Source organism: Marmota marmota, unplaced genomic scaffold (assembly GCF_001458135.2).
Source record: "Marmota marmota marmota unplaced genomic scaffold, marMar, whole genome shotgun sequence".
Lineage (NCBI taxonomy): Eukaryota > Metazoa > Chordata > Mammalia > Rodentia > Sciuridae > Marmota > Marmota marmota.
Genome location: NW_026000077.1, coordinates 4,305,626 through 4,323,172, shown reverse-complemented (window position 1 = coordinate 4,323,172; position 17,547 = coordinate 4,305,626). Strand labels below are relative to the sequence as shown.

Genomic DNA, 17,547 nt, shown 5'->3' with positions numbered 1-17,547 from the left:
CAACAAAGTGGGTCTTAAGAGGTAAGAAAATTCTTTCTAGTTCCCTCACTCTTCTTCCTACTTACAAAACCTTATAAATACTATGAATTGGGTCGATGAAATTCTATGCTATATTGATAACCCCATCTCTTGGGCCTAACAATGTACTTAGAGACTCCTAAAATCCCTCATCTTGTGGTGTCTTCAATAAAGCATTAAAGCCTTATATAAAAACTCACACATATGAATCTAAAGTATTGCACCAAAAAACGTATTCTAAATGCATTTGGCCTGAAAGAAACTTTAATCACCACAGTGATTAGCAGATACTGTCTACAGAGAAAAAAATGATAATATCTAGGTATGTATGTATATAAGCAAGTAAGTGTGCCACCCGTGCACTTCATGTTCATCCATACTCACCATTTTTGGTTAATCAAGTAGATGCACAGAGGGTAGGACGGAATCTCTATGAGGCCAGACAGGGCCAGGTTGGCATAAATACTTCCACCTAGATCACCTGCGCTCAGAGTGAGGCCATAATACACCAAGCTGCACACGAACCTGCAGTTTGGGGGGTGGGTGTCAAAGGACCAGGAAAGTGAAAGACAAGACAACAGAAAACATGTCAAAGTTTGCTGGAGAAGATTAAAATAGAATTGGTTCAATATAATGCAAACTGCTGCATGCAAAAAGATTGACTCTCCTGCGAAGCTTCCTGTCTTCACGTAAATTTCTATCTTAGGAAAGAACAAAAACATGATGGGGCTTTGGAAATGATTTATGTCTATTTACTATATAAAGCAAATGGAGGCCTAGCTCCTGCAAGAGGAAAGATATTGTTTGTGCTTTCTCAAGCATTTTTGCATTGAGTAGAAAACAATGACCCCATTCTTCCTTCATTTAATTCAACAATGTATGGAACACTTGCCTAAGGCTGGTTTTGTGATATTATCAGAATGACTCTGGAAAAGTCTTCCCATGGAGAAAAATCAACAAAGGATGGTTGGAGAGTATGAACTGAGAAGTGATGGATTTTCAGTGGGTCACCTGTAGGCCAGAAATGTCAGGCACTCCACCCCACTGGGATATAGGAATTTCCTACCCCGGGTATTAACTCTTCTTGCATTCAGCAGGTGCACATGCTAAAGACTTAGAACAGGCGAGAAAATTCAGGGGTCACAGCAGAGGCAGGATCCTCCAGAAGGATCAACTGGGGAAAAGCCTTTGAAAAGCTACTAATTTATTGATGTATATCATTTCTGAAATAGGGAGTATCTCCTTAGATGGCAGGCATTGTGCTAGGCACCAAGTATCCCTGCAGTTGGGAACTAAAAAGCTAAGGAGTTTGGCCAATCAGAGTGCCAACCTGAAGCTCCAAATAGCAAAGATGGTAATAGGAACTTTTGTGCCTAGCAGACTGTATTATTAAAATAAAAATAAAACAGAACAAATTTAAAAAACTGAAACTGGGCTTTACTAGTATCTGAATATATTTTGTAAGCCATAAATTGCTATGTAAGCAATAAAACAGAGAAAGGGGCCAAGTGCCCTGGCCTATTAATAGGCTGTGGTAGATATAAGGAGAAAAGGCTGGGGAGGAAGGGAGAGAGGAAGCCCTGGAGCAAGTGCACCCTGCTCCTCTCCCTCGTGCATGAAGGCAGATGAGCAGTCCTGTAGCCAGGACATCACAGATGCAGATGCAAAGGGACACTCAGTTACCCACTTTTCTTTTACTCTGGGCATCTCGCATGTGAGCAAAAGGCTAAACAAATTTAAATCCATGCAGTTTTCTAAAATACCTTTTAAATGCTTCCCACCCGTAGGAGAGACCTTGCTCTCACATAATGTTCTTTGTGGGTTGTCTGGGTTAATGTGTCTACACTGCATTGAAGATAGAAATTCCAGTGAAGTGATTCTAGCCATAGTTGGGATGGTATTGAGTCAGAACAAGAATAAACAAAACCAGTTCAGGACAATAGGGGAATTTAGTGACAAGCTGGCAGTGAAAGAGAACAGGAGAACATGAGGTATGAAAGGCCTGATCATCCCCAAGTCCCCGAGGCTGGGCCTCTCATCTGCAAGTTGCCTTCATGGCAGACTTGGTCGTTGGGATCCATAATTACAGCTATTAAAATCATTTCAATCCTCTTTATGTGCACCAAACAAAATTTAAGATCCTTGCATAATATTTAACAGTATATTTAGGGCATTGAAGAGCCATTTTAAAAGGCACTATCACAGGAAATAAGCAAAGGAACAGATGTTAAACACAGAGGTATAATTTTACTCCCTAGTTAAGGCTTTCTTCAATGGCAGAGGCACAGAAAAGATTTTCGAATTTTACAACATCCTCAAAAAGAATGGCAGTATGTCAAATGACACTGGCTCGATTATTGCATCTTTGAACATTCTGAGCCCAGGGGGAAGAAGTTTATTTGAGAAGAGTTTCTTTGGCTGTGTAAGAAATAAAATAAACCGGGACAGGCTCCCTGTCTCTTAGCTTGGTTTCTGTTTGTTTTAATTTTGCAAAGGCCTGAATCTAGAAGTTAATATAACTAGAAAAAAAAAAAAAACTTAAACAAAAATAAAAAACAGTAAAAAATCTTCAAATAGGGGCTTCCTCCAATGCAGAGGGTTTGACTGTCTACGTGATGTACAAATGCAGAGTTCTATAGAGCCCCAAGTAACTTGAACAGACTTCATAAATATTTGCTTTTAAATAAGTAAACATCAAATCAGGTTTGATGTTAACCAGATTTGATTTTCAAAGGTTCTCTTGATTTTCATGTTTCTAAGCTGTATCTTTCACTCAGCATTATGGATCTGTGATACCCCTACACTGTGCTGGTTCTGTGGAGAAGGCAGCAGTTGGTAGGACCTGGCCCCTGACCATACAGGGGGCAGTCAGTGTCTGGGTAAGAAAAGAGAATCAGTATACAGAAAAATACCTTCTCAGCTTCTTATTCTCAAGCAACTCTTCTTTTCAGCTTTCTACACACAACTGCTTTTATATAAAGTCACTTTTCTTTATTCTTCCATGAAAATGCGGGTTTCTATGCACCCTTCATGGCAAATGCTTATAAACAGCACAACCATCCTTTAGTTGTGATGTATAATAATCATGCCCAGGGGCTGGGGTTGTGGCCCAGTGGTAGAGCGCTTGCCTAGCATGTGTGAGGCACTGGGTTCGATTCTCAGCACCACATACAAATAAATAAAGGTATTGTGTCCATCTTCAACTAAAAAAAAAAAAAAATTAAAAAAAAATAATCATGCCCAGTACAGGGTCAAATTTATAGCAGAATATACAAATTAAAACAAATTCCGGCAGAATGTCCAATATTAAAACACGTGTGCAAAACACACATTGTAGTGCCCATCTACTTTTTGCTTTTCTAACCCTTCCTTCTTTAAGTGGAACCATCTTGAACTACTGAATGAACTTACTTTAACACTGAGAGCATTTTGAGAGGCATTTTGACATGGGAATAAGCTAAGGAATCAGAAAATCAGGAGCACAGAGTACTAATCATCTTGTTCACTGATCTGACACGTGGCTTTGGATCCCTCACTTCCACTGTCCGGGATCCCGTCTACACAAGGGATAGCATTTCACCCACCTCAGTGAGGGGGTGAGCAGGAATGCCACACAACATGTGGCCCAGGGCACTGCTGGAACACCCTTGGTGCCAGAATCAAAGGTAGGTTAAGTGCTGGTAGAACTCTTCAGTTTCTGCTGAGCTTGCTGGCTTTACCCAGTCCTCTTTCTCTTGAGGGTGGGGCTTACCTAGTCACATTAAATGCCTCATGAGCAAAGATGTGTTTCTATTTACTCAAATTTAGGACGATGCCCAGCAGGCACCATCATCTCCTGCTTCAGAGATGGGGCTGCAAAATCAGAGCTGAGTGGGACATACCAGGTGCTAAGGGACAGGTCCTGTCTTCGGGAAAACCACCTCCTGCTGTCAAGAGGTAAAGCTTTCTATAAACCTGAAGAAGGAACAGATTACCCAACCTCGGTTGAAGATCCACAAAACATCCCTTTATGTGAGATTACCAGATGAACATCAGGATGAGGGTGTGTCCTAAGAGGACTCGGTAACGGAACAGATCCAGGAAACTTCCAGTCTCCTTGTAGCTCCTGTTGGCAGGATGCGTGAGTGAGAAAGTGCACTTGAGCTTGCGGTTCCTCCTGGCGATGAGGTAGAGTGCCTCTTCGGCCTCACTCAGTCGACCCTGGGAGTATAACCAACGAGGTGATTCAGGAATGAATCTGAAAGAGACGTCATTAAAGGCTGTGTATTCATATAGGTGCACGTGCAGAGGAAGGACACAAATCACCCACTAGAACACGAGGTCCCTCACCTCAGCTGTATTCTGCCTTAGGTTTAAAGCTTGACTCTCCTGATGACATACGAGAGAAAGAGAGAAAGGGCTGTTTTCAACATTCACACCAATATTAGCGGGGCCCAGTCTATCAACCAAAAACCTAGAGTGTGTTTTCAAAATATCAATAATAAAGGTAACTAGCTTGCATTTATTTTTAAATCAATTTTAGTAACTGAACGGCAATTCCTTAGTGTTGAATAAAGCAGATTCTTCATGAAGCATGGATCAGGGGACAAGAGTTGTTAGAATTATGAGTTAAGAGATAGTGCGTTTTTTTAAGTTCTAAAAAAGTTTTACGTGAAGACAGAAATCTTTATTATCTCATTAGGAAAACAAATTTTTTTAAAAGGAGTGTTTTTAACATCATGATATGCAATTTATGAGGGAGACATTATTTTAAGACCACACATAAAAATGAAGCAGTTAGTGAAGGCTGGGGCTGGGGCTCAGTGGTAGCGCACTTGCCTGGCATGTGTGAAGCATGGGGTTCGATTCTCACCATCGCATATAAATAAAACAAAATAAAGGTCTATCAACAACTAAAAAAATGGGTTTTTTTAAAATGAAACAGTTACATCTTAGCTACTTTTGACTGTTTACTGTTTCAAAATATTTAAATCATCCAACACACCAGCTTTAATTCATCCTGAGGAACTTCTTGATCTTTACATAAGCCTTAAAGAATAAAAAAGTTATTTTTCAGGTTCACTTCTAGTTACAAAACAACAATTATTTTCTAATATAACCACAAAGTGTTAAATAATTATATTTCTTACACACTTTCAAGACTTCGATATTACATAGCTTTTCTGCTTCTTCACAATCATGAATATATTTTCCAAAAACTTCTCAAAGACAACAACGCCACTGTAGGAATGTGGAAGCCTTGTTTACTAAACACAACATCAAGGTCATTTACGTCAAATTTGACATTTTCCGCCAAAGATGAAACTTGGGTGAATAATATTAGGTATTTAAGGTGCTTTTTAGAATTTCCTGTGCCTTTCAATAAGATGGTGAATTGGCAACAAACAGTATAGGATTTAAAAGCTTAATGGATGGCTACTCTGTCAATAACCATTTATTAAGAATTTTCAGGGGTTGAGGATTTAGCTTAGTGATAGATCACTTGCCTAATATGTGCAATATCCTGGGTTCAATCCCCAGCACTGAAGGGGAAAAAAAAAGTTTTCATTTTATTCAGATTAACCATAAGAAGTGCTGAGAGGAAAGACACTGTAAACAATAGGAATTTTCCTAGAAGTTTTGCAACTGAGGGAGAGAATACTCATGCATAACACTTGATGGTCAATAAAAGCAGAAATGAAGGCTATTTCTGACAATTTGTAAAATTCCTTTATTTACTTCTTTATTGCCATTTGATTATTACTGACATGCAAGAAAATAACCAAGTGAATAATTGTTCTGTTGAATGTTAATCTGCCGATTGGATAAGTTGGATCAACTGGCCAGTGTATGAGCTACTGAGTAAAACTAACTGATCAGTCTAAATACAAAGAAAAAGAACTAAAGAAGAAGATTGTGAAAACTATGTAGAGAAATTAAAAGATGATAAAAATTAAAATGATACAGGTTTGGAAGGAGTAAAAAGAACCGGCAGGAAATATACCAACAATATTCACAGTTATTATCTTTGGGGAATTTAAGTCATCCTCTCTTCCAAGCCTCTCTGTATTTTCAGAATTGTTTATAAACAATAAGAAATTATTTTTAAAAGTGTAAAAAGCATTTTTGAAGATAATATGTGTGAGTCATTCAGGCTTTGGAAATTTAACTCTGAGTTAACAAGTTAACTATTTCTACTTGGAAAATTTTATCTTGATGGTGTAAATTTAGTACTTTATATTTCTCTGCATTTTCAGAGGCCAATAGCTCACTTTTTCGAAGGGTCACTGACTTGCTGTGGACATATTTGAGAGTATGAGCTTGGACACATGCAGATTATACAAACAAAACAGTAAGACATGTTTTTAAAAGGAAAAGCAGATCTTTGAACATACTACCCTCTTCCTGATGGCATGGTTACCTGTGCCATGGTCACACTTGAAAGTTAAAAGGCTAATTCAGCAACGTTCCTTTTGTTCAAAAAATGTTCTGTGACTATCTTTAAAGATGGCAAATCTTTGTAAATTAAGAAGGCACCCATTTTCAGCAAAAAATAAAATTACTTAGATTCAAATATTTTTAAAATAAGGAAAAAAAATTTTTTTTCAACCCAGGAATTGAACTCAGGGGCACTTGGCCACTGACTAAGCCACATCCCCAGCCCTATTTTGTATTTTATTTAGAGACAGGGTCTCACCAAGTTGCTTAGTGCCCCGCCATTGCTGAGGCTGACTTTGAACTTGCGATCCTCCTGCCTCAGCCTCCCAAGCCCGCTGAGATTACAGGCGTGCACCACTGCGCCCAGCAAAATAAGGAAATGTTAAGCTAGGTAAAAATGTTTCTGGTAAACAAGCAACATATGATTCTAAAATAACGTTGATGACGGCCAATTGTGAAAGTCACTATGGATATCTTTGTGCCTGTGTCTGTCCGATGGACAGGAAGGTTGTACTGTGTGGAAGGCCCTGGGCTCTGGGGCTGGGGGAAATGCACTGTGGAGCTGAGCCTGCTTCTGTCTGAGGACTCCTGGTTCAGAGAGAGGCAGGGCTCCAGCAGGAGGCAGAAATAAAAGGCCCCTGAAGAGACTGGGTTATGTGCTGGGGAATTCAGGAAAGAAAGAGAGTAACTTGGAGCAGGAGGGATGGTCAAGAAAAGCTTGCTGGATGACAATATCTCAGAGCATAGTGGGCCTGAACAGAGGGTTTGAGCGACAGTTCAGGAGAAACTCGGGAAACACACGGGAGGCCACCTGTGGGACGCCTGGTGCTCCAGGACTGATGGAGTAAGTAGATATCTAATTGCATGCGTCTTCCTCCCTCTATTTTCTACTGCTCTCGACCTGAATTCATTTTCCGGTGAGGAGATACCCCTAGCTAGCACTAGCAGAATCCAACTCAGACTATTCACTCAGAAAAAGAAGAGCAGAATGGTGTAGATTATCCACGGATTTCACACTACTGTTGGAGGAGAGAGCCAGACTGCATGGGGAAGCCTGAGCTCCTTTAAATAGCTGGAAACATATTCATTCATAAATATTTACATGAGTTCTTACTAAATCAACATACTATAGTAGGCACCCACTTATTGTTTTTCGAAGATGTACAATATATAAGCTAATAAAATACTGCTGGGTTTCCCTTTCTAATTAAATTACCTCACTCTAACTCACATAACTAAATAATTTTCATGATTTTTGTTTCTTTAGTCCAGGTTAACGATGACTACTGCATATGAGAGCAAATTTTAGTTTGATCCCCATTAAAGATCAACTTAGAACCAGGGTAAAGAGTTACTAAATGAAAGAGCCACCTGAATTAAAATATTACCACCGCTCTCTCTCTCTCTCTCGTTTTATGGTACAGAAGAAAGCTGGTACCATGGGATGAAAATCTCATTCACGCCAAGGATTTTAATGAGTAAACTTAGAAATTGGACCCGTCAGGTGAGAAAGACCTTTGATAGGACACATTGAAACTTCTGATGAAATGGGCTAGTGTTGGTGGCCCACCACTGTCACAGTGTGACACTTTGGGCCGTTATTTATAGAACCCACGATGACCAGGGAGCCAGCCTTATACTGCTCTGCACCCTAAGGGCATCCCCCACATCTGAGACTCTTCCAGAGTGCACATTTATAGGCCCTGAAATGAGACTCATCTTCAAGTTAAACAGTTGCTACTGCACAATTTTTCCCCCACATATTTTTTTTAAATCTACTTTTTTTTTTAGATATACGTGACAATAGAGTGCATTTGGGCATATCATACATACGTGGAGTATAACTTATTCTCATTAGGACCCCATTCTTGTGGTTGCACATGAATGTGGAGTTACACCGGTTGTGTATTCACAGATGAGCATAGGAGAGTTATGTCCAGTTCATTCTACTGTCTTTCTATTCCCCTCCCCCTCCCTTCGCTTCATTCCCCTTTATCTAATCCATTGAACTTCTATGCTGCCCTCCTCTCCCTTATTTTGAGTCAGCATCTGCATCTCAGAGGGAACATTTGGCCTTTGGTTTTGGGGGGACTGGCTTAGTTCACTTAGCATACACATTCGACTTGAATACTTGGCTCACAGTATCATACCTCAGGGCCACTCCTAGCCCATGGTCTGATCCAGCCTGAAGATCTTTAAGCTTGAGGCATTGAGTTAAAAAAAAAAAAAAAAAACAACTGGTACCCGATGCCAACAATCTGAAGTTTAAAGGCAGCATGTTGAGTGGTCATCTTAAACAGAGGTACCTGCATTCTGAACTAACTAAGCGGCATCCATCTCTCATCCCAGGAGCGGCCAAGGATTGGATCACCTGCAGAGGTCAGTTCTTCCCCAAAGTCAGTGTACGCAAAGTGCTGACCTGCATCCTCTTTTACATCCCTTCTGCTCACTGAATTAAAACTCTCGAGAAGAAGAGCTACTTACAAAGATAAGAGGAAGACCACCGTCCCCTGCAGGTTCACCAGGACGGCTAGGGTTCTCCAGGAGCGGATGAAGTATCCTAACAGGGCATATTGGGCGATGCCAACGGCAAAGAAGAGGCCGCCAATGGATCCTAATGCAGGGAAAAGAGAAAGGTCACCAGAGAAAGCCCGGTCCACAGTCCCATTTCCAACCCCAAGTCCCAGAGCCAACTGTACACATGAGAGATGACAGCCCTTGCCTGAAAAGTGTGAGAGGCACAGAAGAAGAGAAAAACCAACACCAATGTTCAGCCTCCGAGGATGAAAGGTAAAGAGAGGCCAGAAAGTGAGTGGAAATGGAGGAAGGAGAGAGGAACACAGACCACATGTACACAGGATGAGTTTTAAGGGTTTGGCCAAATGTTTTTGGTATTGGGTGTTCACACTGACGTCTGCCTGAGTCTCTGGCGGAGTCTTGGAAGTGTGTGGGTGAGCAGGTTTTTAGGCCACACGGTGATTGGAATGCTGGGCCTCCATCTTTATCACAGAGGAAGCCCTTGAAATCCCTGTCTTAAACCATAGCCTGGTGCCCTACTCTTTCATCACCCTTCCCTACTTAATTCATCACCATCAGATGCATGACAGTTTGTATTTATTTGTTTCTTATCTGTCTCTACCGACCAGAACACAAAAAAATACCAGCCAGAGAATTTTTAAAAATCTTATGTTTTTTGAAATGAGTATTGAGGTGGGTATTAAGTGTGCCAGCTTGTTTAATATTCTCACAAAATCTGTATCTCTGATATACCTTCTCTAACCGCTTTTATCACTGTTAGTCATTTATTGAGCTGCTATTTATTGAACATTAATGGTTTTGCATATATTGTTTTACAAAGCAGGTATAATTATTAACCTGAGAAAGTAGCTCAGAGAGGCTCAGGGAAAATGTCTAGGAACAGAGGGCTGTGTATGGCATGGCCAGGACTTGTACCCAGGTCTGTCTGCATTTTGTACCATTCCTCTCTCCTGTCTCCCTTCTATGGAAAAATAACTTCTGTGGGCATCTGTAGCCACAGGGCTTTGCTGAGCTTATTACAAAAATTTCATCAAGAATCCTGTAAAACAAATATTTTCTTTGATTTCTGTCCATAGTTCATCATGAAAACAAAAAAACACTGACTTATATACTGTTTGCCTGAGCAAGGAAAAGAGAGAGCCACACAGAAGAGCTAATGTGCTAGTCTGTGCAGTGTGCTCAAACTCCAGTGAGTAAGGGAATGGCGACAGTGTTATTTCCCTGGAAATTTAAGACAATCAATACCTATTACAGGTTCATTACAGTGCATCAAAGAGCACCTGGCTCCCAAAAACAAGGCTTCTTGTCATGGCTCAGAATGGTCCTGAGCACGCAGTACTCACTCACAACAATGTCGGCAAAAGGAAGACAGTCCAAGGCATGGGATGTTTTCAGAGGAACCAAATTTGGACCCTAATTTTGCCACTATTCCTTTTGGACAAATCACTAAATGTCTCTGAGCCTAGGTTTCCTCATTGTTAAGATAGAAATAGTAATACCTAACACAAATGGTAGTTTTTGTTAATTGCAGATGAAATTATACATGTTCGACAAATTTTAGTGTGTACAATTATTGTTCTGCTGTAACACAGGTTTAGCCCTTTGTGTCAATTAACTTAAAAAATATATCTGGAAGTCTCTGTGCATAGCTATTTCAGAATTTTTTTTCTTTCCTTCTTTCCTTCCTTCCTTCCTTCCTTCCTTTCTTTCTTTTTTTGTACCAGGGATTGAATCCAGGGGCACTTAACCCCTGAGTCACATCCCTAACTCTTTTTATGTATTATTTAGTTACAGGGTCTTGCTAAGTTGCTAACGCTGGCTTTGAACTTGTGATCCTCCTGCCTCAGCCTCTGGAGCTGCTAGCATTGCAGGCCTGAGCCACCACACCTGGCTTAGAACATTTTCTATCTAGCTCTCATTTCTAATTCCAAGGATCCCCCAACCTCACTTTATTGGAGAACTGATCCTGCTACTTCATCTCCACTGTGGTGCTGCCAGTCAGGGTCACCCTAGTGCAGGGTGACCCCAGCTGCACCAGTCGGAGCTCTTACCCAGGATTTTAAATACTGGACTTGGAACTGCTGGGGCCCACCTCTGACTGAGCAGAGGAAGCTTCCAGAGACGATAAGGAGCAGAGGTGAGAAGCCTCTCACTTCCTGGTTCCAGGCATCTCCAAGGCCTGGCTCCAAGGCTTGGTGGTTAATCAAATGATTTCCCCCCATACACAGGTTCTTACGATTTGAGTCTCTGTCACAATCAGTAAGAACTGGCATCAACTGGATATGACGAACAAGAGGAAATGATATTCAAAGGTTCTAGCTGGTGGCCTTAAATACTGTGATGACATTACCACAGGCAGAGATTCCGGAAGACAGTGTTGATTTTACAGGAAAAGCAATAGGTCTTAGGGACAATAGACAGTCACATCTGATGTCTAGCAAGAAGCTACACGTGTGTGGTTTGGAAATGACAGTGGAGACAAGGTGTGGAGCTGAAGATGTAATGGAACTCTCAGCTACTTCCTTCAAATGATTAATATTTTAAAAACAAACATTTCAAATCACCACTTTTGCACATGACAGTTTTGGAGCACCACGGGTGGTTCTGTGACTATCCATGGACCTTGGGGTATCGATGCATACTTGCCAGATTTCTTTTCTGCTTGCTTCTAATTAATTTCAAGTCTGCCACTCCTGCTCAATTCGTACTCAGCAAGAGCTCATTTGGGCAGGTCAGAAAATAGATTGGACTTCATTTGGTAAATGGCACCAAGGACCCTCCCAGTTTCCAGACACAAACTCTGAGGTCTCCCTGAGTCTCTCTGTCTCATCTCTGTGAAGCCTTCAAGACGTCATGTCCCACCCAACTCCAGCTCAAACTCACCTCTTCCTCCTCCTCCAGGACTCACATCCTCCTCGGAGTCACTGTCTGTTTTACATGGTCAGCGACACAGCCTCCTAGGTGACCCTCAATTTCTACTTCCCCTCGTTTCCCCTTTCATTCATCCTTCACACGCCTACCACAGTAACCTTTCAGTACATTACAGCCTATCACTACTCTATTTAATACACCCTGCTGGCTTCTGGCTGTGCCTTGAATTAAAAAAAAAAAAAAAAAATCCTCATTTGGCCTACCACAGGCCCTAGGTGCCCCCCAAGCCTCCTCACTTCACTCCTGTCCACCCCCTACTTCTCCGAAATGCAGCTCCAGGCATTCTTCAGACCCCCCAACAATCTCCTTCCTGCCTCTGGCCATGATTCTTGCCACTCCATTTGGCGGGAATGTTCTTCTGACTTTCGCGTGTCCAGGGCTTCCTCATCATACATCTTAGATCAAACTCCTACGTGAGGTTTTCTCTAAGCATCCTGTTTCATGTAAGTAGTCCCCCGATTCTGTCTAGCCCATTACCCTGTTTAACATCCTTCACTGTCCTTAGAGTTATCTGAAATTACCACCAAATTACAGGATAAGCTTCTTAACAGCCAGGACCTTCCCCCACCTACCTCCTATCTGGTCCACCCATTTGATCTAAAATGCTGTAAAAAAAAAGCTGGGTCTGACATGTGGCAGGGTCCGTTTCATAAGTGAGTGTTGTGGAACGGATGGGCACAGGAAGAGCTCCAGAAGGACACTCAGCAAAATGTGAGCCACTGTCGTCTGTGGGCAGGTGGGACCGGAGTATTCTTTACATTTGCTGTGTAGATCTATTCTCTTTGTTCTGAGAAGGTATTAAGAAAACAAATAACCAACGTTCTAGCATGGGCCTTTCATAAGCTTTAGTATTTGACTTCATATTTCAATCGCAGTAACTACCATAATCGATAGTTTCCTTCTTGGTAGGCTGTTCAACACCGATCAGAAATGGATTCCTTCAGTTTGTACTTGTGCCTTTTTTGTACATACTTTACACACTATTTTATACATACTAAAAAATACTATTTAGCTATCCAGCATTGATTTTCTGACCGATTTTTCCAACGTCTTGCAGCTCTAGAGCATACTTGAAGTCATAGGGGTGTATAAGGTTGTGCTGGAGAGAAACCAACTTGAAAAGAATGGTCGAGGATAAAATTCTGGGGAAGACCTTGGCTCATGGGAGAAAAAGGAAGCTGTACACAAAAGCATTCCGGGCTCCATTAGATGAGGCTTCCTTTTGTCCTGGGTGCAGGTCCCAGTCGTGGCCTCCAGGGAACTCTGTCACACTCTGAATTTCACATTGAATTTGGCAACTATCTGGCTCCACTGTTTTATTTGATTTTTTAAAAATTTTTTTCCCTTCCTCCCTTTTTTCTTTGCTACAAAAATTTTAATTGCCTCATCTTAACCCTGCTTCAAGGACAAGAATGAGAGGTGAAAGCACTTCATTATGAATTTTTTCAAGGGCTTTAGGTGACTGTCATGGAAACAAGAGTCCAGGAGGTCTTTCCTTTTGCCCAACATATGCAACAGGACAGGAATAATCAGATAATCTGGCAGGGGGAGGGCAGTATATGTCTTTTACACAAGAGCATCTTCATGGAACAGCTCAAGTTAAATGTGATTCTTCTTAGAGAAATGTACAAGGCATGTGAAAAACACGGTGTCGTGATACTCTAGGTGAGCAAGAACTAGACCCTGGACCCCGGGACAGCCCAAACCAGAGACAGTGTCCTTGTTCCCGCCCTGCATACAGCTGCAATCACTTTACTAGTTCCTTGGGATTAGTCTGACCTTACTATTTAGAAAGATGCCATTAGGGCTGGAGTTACAACTCACTGGTAAAGTATTTGCTCAGCATGCCAAATCCCTGGGTTTAATCTTCACTCATCCCCCCCACCCCCATGACATTAATGACTCAATACAAATGGAAACCTCAGAGGAAAGTTTCTCACTGGTCCTAGCTTAGGAGCTGGGTTAGGGGATAAGTACACTCTGGCAGCTGCTACAGACAAGGTGGAACTGAAAGCATTAAATGAAGGTAGAAATTCTTAATTGGTAAGATCTAGAAATATTACAGATGTATGTCAAATGCCTAGGGTGGTACCTGGCTGTAACAGGCACTCAACAAATGGAAGGTGGCACTGCATGTGAGTTCTAAGGAGCGATAATGGCATTCTCTCAAGACATCCTCACTTAGAAACACTGCTGTGAGTCACAGGGTCAACTCGTTTCCCATATCAGTTTATGAATATCAGTGGTACTTAGTGATTGTCAAGTAAGTGGAAGTGAAACAAACAAAAAGGTATCACTGTGAACCTATAATCCAGAAAGTAGAGTCTTAGACACAGGCACTATCCCAAGACTATATTTTAAGTAAAAAAAAAAATAAATCATTTAAAATCATTTTTTTTTACTATATATTAGTTCTTGAGGAAATGATGGAATTGTTAAAAATAAAACTGAATAGAACCTCATTTTGCAAATTTTTTTTACTAAAGAAATTCTATAATAATATCATTTATTGATTTGAAGAGAACAGTAAAAGTGAGAAAGGCTATGAAATAGGATTTAATAAAATACAATAAGAAGGCTTCAAGAAAAGAAGTTCTAGTACTTTCTATCTCTGCAGTATTTCCCACTTTAAGCTAAATAGCATTTAATGTTGTTCTGAGCACTCTCCACAACAAAATGCAGACAGGCTGTGAGTTGGGTACCAAGGTCACCATCTGTGGTACAGGCTCTAGAGAGACATTTTACCAAGGAATATGAATAAAATGACTCATCTGATGTTATACAAAACAAATTCAGGAAATCAAATTTAATACAGATTGAGCATTCCTCATCTGGAAATCCAAAATCCAAAATGCTGCAAAATCCAAAAGTTTTGGAGCACTGACATGATACCTCCCATGCCTGATCTCACATGAGGAGTCACAGTCAAAATGCAGACATGCTCAAAATATTGAACAAAATTGCCTTCAGCTATGAATATAAAGTATAATATAAATTAACTTTGTGCTTAGACTTTGCGTTCCATTCCCAACATGTTTCATTATAAATACAAAAAATATCACTAAATCTGAAAAAGTCTGAAACACTTCTGGTCCCAAGCATTCTGGATCAGGGCTACTCAACCTGTAGTTGGATTAAGTTCCTCAAGTCCAAATGCATTTTCAGACTCTAGGGTTAAACTAGTTCTCTGCAGGGTTTTGCAGAGCAACTCACCACATTCCGATCTGCCAGGATTTAAGCAGTACCTGCAAGTGCCCAGTAGGCGGTGCCCACACATTCATTTAGCAAGACAAAGGCCACCAGCGACATCCCTCCATTCATCATGCCCACCAAGAATCGAGTTATTGCAAAGAACTCATATGAAGGGGAAAATCCATTTGCGATAGCAAATAAGATGTCAAGAGCAAAACCTAGAAAAAAAGGAATAATATTCAATGATTTAGAGGCAAAATAGCATTTGATGAAAGTAATAAATTATATCCATTAGTCTGTAAAGTAATCCATTGTAAACTTATATTTTCTGAGCTATGTTTTTTCCCAACAGTTTCTCTTGAAAACGACAGAAAAAAACAGAGGTTTACTGTCTTGGTGACACAATTTCTGTCAATCACACACAGTTTTCAATTATTCATAATAAATGATAGAAAGTTTTTTTTATTTTTAAAAAATTTTTAAAAATTAAAAAAAAATGCTAGAAATTAAAAATACTTGCTTATACTCAGCTTGCTGAGAGACTATGCCAAGTCCTGTAGAGCTCATTTGAAATGAATCAACAGAGAGAGATATGAGGAAATGGATATGGAAGACTGTCTCAAATCTTTCACTGCTCCTTTTAGAAATATGGCTTCAATTGCAATTTGGGGATTGCAGAGAAACATCACCCACAAAAGTTTTTAACGCTAATACCTAGGCTTAACCAGGGAGGTTAGTCAGTGACAAGCCAGAACTCACTCTGCTTGCAGTTTGGTCTTTTGCCAGTATAATAAAAATACAATCTGTGTCCCCATGTCAATTCCTTGAGAACTCTGAGAAACCAGCCTCCTTTTTATTTCCCTAAGAGTCTTCGGGAAACCCATCCTCTTATTCATTTCATGAACACTGATAGATTACCTGTGAGATAGACTTTTTTCCTTCCGAAGCGATCTGAAAGCTGACCAAAAGAGATCACGCCAACAAACACCCCACTGAAGAAAAAGGAACTTGCCACACTGACTTTGTAAGATCTGTTGGCAATTAAAAACCACTAGAAGAAGAAACAAGAAGAGACATTTAGGTCATAAGAAAAAAAAAAAAAACAGATGGATTGAGTTAGCTATTGCAAAACCAAATTTATTTCAAAAACTTGTACACTGTAACTTCTCCACTGCATGCTCCACTATTAACTAGGACTTGTAGAACACCATCTTAAAGGACATCTTAAAGGAGACTGCATCTTCAAGAACGCTAGAAAACACTGTTAGTAGAATGTGCTCCCAGAGCACCCCACACGTACCTTCTTAAGGAACTGAACACAGCATTTAAGCGCTAATTGTTTACATAACTGTTGGATCTGTTATTTATCTTAAACCCCCATGTCTCTTAAGAGGAAGAGCCTCATTCCTTTCATTTCCATTTATCTGATGCCTACCTACACATCACATGGCATAAAGAAATAAATGAAAGCTCCTTTTGTTCAACAGATTAGTAGGGTTGAAATCCCTTGAGTATTTTTCTCAAAAAATTAAACACAAAATTTATGATCCGTCAATTCCACTTCTGGGTATAAATCCAAAAGAATTGAAAGCAGAGGCATGAAGAGATGTTTTGTACACACATCTTCGTAGCAACATTATTTCCAACAGTCAAAGTGAAAGCAACCTATCCACGGATGAATGGATAAAAAAAAATGTGCTATTTCCATATGATGGACCATTATTCAGCCTTAAGAAGGAAAGAAGTTCTGATTCATTCATGGTGAACTCTGAAGATATTATGCTAAGTGAAATAAGCCAGGCACAAGTGGATGAACGTTACATTATTCCACTTATATGAGGTACCTTGAGAGTCAACATCACTGAGGCAGAAAGTACAATAGTGGTAATCAGGGTCTAAGGGGAGGAGGGACAGGGAGTCATTGTTTAATGGGAGCAGAGTTTCCCTTTAAAACGATGAGAAAATCCTGGAGCTGGATAGAGGTAATGGTTGTAGAACAATGTGAATGTACTTCATGCCGCTGAATCATGGGCTTAGGTATGATTACAAGGGTCACCTTATGTCACATGTATTTACCACCACAACAATAAATCCTTAAGTTCTACTGTTTTCTACTTTAGGACAATTTCTGAACTTCAAGAGAAAGCAATCATCCTTAAACCTCGTTATCTGAAGCCCCACCTAGGGATGTGCTGGGATATTTGGTTATAAGCATCAGAGTCCAACTTTGTCACAGAAGTAACCTCAGAAAACCAAGAGACTGCTCACCTTTCCTCTTCCCAGCCCCTTTCCTAGACCAGCAATGACAGGTGTGTGCAGAGCCCTTTCTCAGGGAGAACTTGCACTTTTCTACCCTCCTTGGTTGCTCTTCTCCTTCCTTCGAACCACCCCTTTTCCACGCTCTGACAACCAGTTATTATGACTTGAAAGCACGTTTGACTTCTCTCCTTC

General features: G+C 40.5%; 1 protein-coding gene across 1 annotated transcript in view; it reads right to left on the bottom strand.

Annotated features, from left to right (window-relative positions):
- Positions 1 to 17,547, bottom strand: part of Slc22a15 (solute carrier family 22 member 15) — a 165,008-nt gene that overhangs the window by 22,366 nt on the left and 125,095 nt on the right. Inside the window, exons 12-16 of the mRNA XM_048814599.1 lie at positions 16,015 to 16,147; positions 15,150 to 15,314; positions 8,920 to 9,049; positions 4,040 to 4,255; positions 403 to 543 (exon numbers count right to left, since the gene is read on the bottom strand). Coding sequence (XP_048670556.1) covers positions 403 to 543; positions 4,040 to 4,255; positions 8,920 to 9,049; positions 15,150 to 15,314; positions 16,015 to 16,147 — 785 coding nt within the window. The remainder of the gene's footprint in view (positions 1 to 402; positions 544 to 4,039; positions 4,256 to 8,919; positions 9,050 to 15,149; positions 15,315 to 16,014; positions 16,148 to 17,547) is intronic.